The sequence below is a fragment of the Dipodomys ordii genome, unplaced genomic scaffold, assembly GCF_000151885.1.
Source record: "Dipodomys ordii isolate 6190 unplaced genomic scaffold, Dord_2.0 Scaffold213, whole genome shotgun sequence".
Taxonomy (NCBI): domain Eukaryota; kingdom Metazoa; phylum Chordata; class Mammalia; order Rodentia; family Heteromyidae; genus Dipodomys; species Dipodomys ordii.
The window spans coordinates 437,366-441,101 of record NW_012267429.1 but is presented as its reverse complement, the minus strand read 5'-3'; the positions used below and the strand labels follow the sequence as shown (position 1 = coordinate 441,101).

Below are 3,736 nucleotides of genomic sequence, written 5' to 3'. Positions count from 1 at the left end.
GAGGGATCAGGAAGACTTCAGAGCCCAGGCTGTGCTGGTGGAGGGATCAGGAAGGCTCCAGAGCCCAGGCTGTGCTGGTGGTGGGATCAGGAAGGGTCCGGAGCCCAGGCTGTGCTGATGGAGGGATCAGGAAGGCTCCAGAGCCCAGGCTGTGCTGGTGGAGGGATCAGGAAGGCTCCAGAGCCCAGGCTGTGCTGATGGAGGGATCAGGAAGGCTCCGGAGCCCAGACTATGTTGTTGGAGGGATCAGGTAGGCCCCAGAGTCTGGCCAGGCTGGCTTTGAATCTCAGTACTCAGATCTCAGCCTCCTAACTAGCCCGGATTTCAGGTAGGGGCTGCTAGCACCAGCTTGTGTGAATCTTAGGTTATGTAAATTTTTCTATGGTGGGTCAAAACCACATTTTTACACCTGCCTATTATCCAGTAATGAGCAGTGTTGCTGACATTTTTGAATGTCAAGACTGTGAACTATAACTGAGACTGTTGACTCCAACCTCGCGGTTTGTGAGCCATGCTGTAGAGAGCAGCATGTAACTCCCCCCAGGAAGACAAGAACTATCAGGTGTCTCCCACAGACAGGTGATAAGGTGAATGGGGCCTGGTGTAGGCTGACCTCCCCCAGGGACAGAAGAGCCCTGTGCACCCCTGGGGGACATAGCTCCCGCCTCTGTCCCAGAGAGCCAGGGTCACAGGAGATCATGGGTGGACACCTTCAGGGCTGGCACAGCTCCAGGGTAGGGAATGCCTGCTCCATCTCCACCTGCAGGGTTGGTGGGGATCCTCACTGGCAGAATGTTCTAGATTGGCACTGTCCACAAAGGGGGGGGCTACTGCTGAGCCCGCCAGTGGAATGATGGCCGGTGTGAGTTAAGGAGCCAGCATCTTCGTTGAATTCATGTTAATTGTCTAGACTGCCTCTGTATAGACACACATGTCGCTGGCAGCTCACGGCACGGTGCAGCCTAGGAACGGCTCTGCCCCTGCCCAGGAGAGGGGCTGGCTCAGCCAACCCTGGCATGGGACCCTCACATCCACCCGGCTGTCTGAGGTCAGAACTGGACCAGGACGGTGGAGGCTCACCACCCCCGGGCAGGTGGGGCAGTGCCCCGCCTCCGGAGCATGCTGCTGGAGGCTTGGTGGGGCCGAGGCTGGGTCTTCCCAGGTTCTGTTGACTCAGCCCCTGCTCCCTGAGCCCCACAGACTCGTACGCCTCGGCTGAGTGGACTCGGCCCCCGTGAGGTCCGCTCCCACTGAGTGGATGCAGACCCGTGGGTCGCAGCTGGTCTGCGGCAGGGCCCCGAGGTATTGATGACTTTTCAGGCTTGCCGCTCCTCACCCTCTGCCCCAGCCCAGCTCCCCACACCATCCTCCCGTCCCAGTCACAGGTGTCCAGCTCACACAGGCCCACAGCCCAGTCCCAGAGAGGACATTGTGCCCAGAGGGCCGGCCTACCAGGCACAGGAAGGCAAATCCTAAGCCAGCACCGCCAGCACCCCTCTGCAGATCAGTTCAAACCCAGCGGGTGCTGGACACCTGCAGAAGCGTGGCGGCTCTGGCCCTCCTTCCCGGGATCCAGGATCCCACGGACCTAGCCCCAACCCACCTCCCTGAGTAAGCTGTCAGGATCCATACGGGCTAGCACCCATCTCTTCCCTCCCACCCAGTCCCAGCTGAAGCTCCCCACTCACAAGCAAGAACCCAGATTCTAGGTAAGTGGTGTGTGCCCACTCGCAGGCATATAGAGAAACTAGAAATGACTGGGCAGTGCCCAGCCCCCACAGCAGTTCAGCCGTGGGCTCCAGAGTACAGGACTTAGCTAGAATCCACATGATGATGATGGAGGCCCCCGAGGACACACATTTGGCGGGGGGAGCCAGCCACATCTGCCCCTGCTGACCCTGCCCTGAGCTGGTCCCCAGGAGCACAAGGCCCCTGTCCTCCTGAGCAGAAGTCTGAGGACTCCGAGGGGCCCTGGGGCCAGCCGGGGGAGGGAACGCATCTCAGCAGACTTGGGCGAGTCTCAGGGAGGCCGGAGTCTCAGGGCGGGTCGGGTTCGGAGGTGTGGGGCCTTCGCTACCCACCGGCCTGCACCCAGGTGCTGGCATCCTTGGGGGCCAGACCACAGCCTCGGCGTGGGCCAGTGCGGCAGCTCCCCGCGGGGGTGCTCACGGCTTGTCTTCATCCCTGGTCCTCTTCTCCTCCTTGCGCCAAACAAACAGCCCTGGCCCTGGTGCCCTGCACCGCAGGGCGGCCGCACCAGCCACACGTCCCCGCGAGCCACCTCGCCTTCCGCCTTCCGTGTCTGCCCCCTGCATGGGGGCGAGCCGGGCTTGCCTGACACCCCCTACCCCTTGCATGGGGGCGAGCCGGGCTTGCCTGACACCCCCTGCCCTCTTAGGAACTGGAGCAGCAGCTCATGATAGAGAAAAGAAACTACAGGAAGACCCTGAAGTTCTACCAGAAGCTCTTACAGAAGGAAAAGCGGGGCAAAGGTAAGGGAAGGCTGAGCATGGTCTGTGCCACGGGCGAGCGACCGTGCCGCGAGCCGGCCGCGAGCGAGCGCCGTGTGCCCACAGGCTCCGAGGTGAAGACCATGCTGTGTAAGCTCCGAGGGCAGCTGGAGGAGATGAAGTCCAAGGTGCAGTTCCTCGGCCTGGTCAGGAAGTACTTACAGGCAAGTGGCTCACCCTCCAGCCCAGAGCAACTGAGCGCAGCTCAGGACAGGATCCTTCCTGCCCTTGTGCGGCAGACCAGGCCACGTCGGGTCACAAACGGGCCAAGGGAGGGGGCAGCAGGGCCTCGAAACGCCAACATCCCTCGGTCGGCAGCAGGGTGAGCCCACGGGGCCCAGCACTGACCGCTGACCTCCCCCTGCCTCCCAGGTCACCTATGCGGAGCGCTGGGGTGTGGAGCCCTGTGCCCTGCCCGTGATTGTGAACATTGCCGCCGCCCCCTGTGACACGCTGGACTTCAGCCCCCTGGACGAGTCCTCCTCCCTCATCTTCTACAACGTCAACAGGCCCCCGTGCGGGGGTGGGCAGAAGGCCCGCGTCCTGCAGGCCGGCACACCTCTGGGGCTCATGGCCTACCTCTACTCCAGGTGCGCCCAGGTGCCCGGGGGGGCTGCTGACCCCACAGCCCTAAGATTCTGAGAGCAAAGGGAGAAAAGGAAGGAAAAAAAGAGGCCTCCCAGGGGTGAAAGGAGGCAGGAAATCCCCTCTGGAGTGGGCCAGACAGGGCTTATAAGACAGTTTGAATGGAGCTGTGTTAGCATCCACCTGCTATGTGGGCCAGCTGCTGGCCAGAGCAGGCCCCGCACAGGCCGCACAGGCCCCAGCATGGCCTGGATACTGGTCTCAGGGTGTATCGCCACAGCCCGAGATGGGCCGCGGGACTGGACACACACTTGGCTTTGAACAAGCACACTGAGGTACACCCTGGATGCCATCCGAATTGCCACAGTCCAAACACCCCATTAGCCAGCTGTGGGCTCCCAGACTCCCACCCAACATTCACCACCACTGCCTTCACCACCAGAGGCTCCCAGGAGCTAGACCAGTGGCCAAGCTTGTTCATGGACATGGTGTCCACCACCCAGGAAGTCAGAATGTAGCTAGCCAAGACCCCTGTCCTCACTGTCCTTCTTTCCTCCATCCCCACACTGTCAGCCCCTGTGTGACAGTCCTGATCCTCCATCCCCACACTGTCAGCCCCTGTGTGACAGTCCTGATCCTCC

General features: G+C 61.8%; 1 protein-coding gene across 1 annotated transcript in view; it reads left to right on the top strand.

Moving 5' to 3' along the window:
• Window positions 1–3,736, top strand: part of Kndc1 (kinase non-catalytic C-lobe domain (KIND) containing 1) — a 79,813-nt gene that overhangs the window by 40,889 nt on the left and 35,188 nt on the right. The window contains exons 21-23 of the mRNA XM_013035492.1: window positions 2,399–2,492; window positions 2,577–2,674; window positions 2,883–3,100. Of these exons, the coding sequence (XP_012890946.1) occupies window positions 2,399–2,492; window positions 2,577–2,674; window positions 2,883–3,100 (410 nt within the window). The remainder of the gene's footprint in view (window positions 1–2,398; window positions 2,493–2,576; window positions 2,675–2,882; window positions 3,101–3,736) is intronic.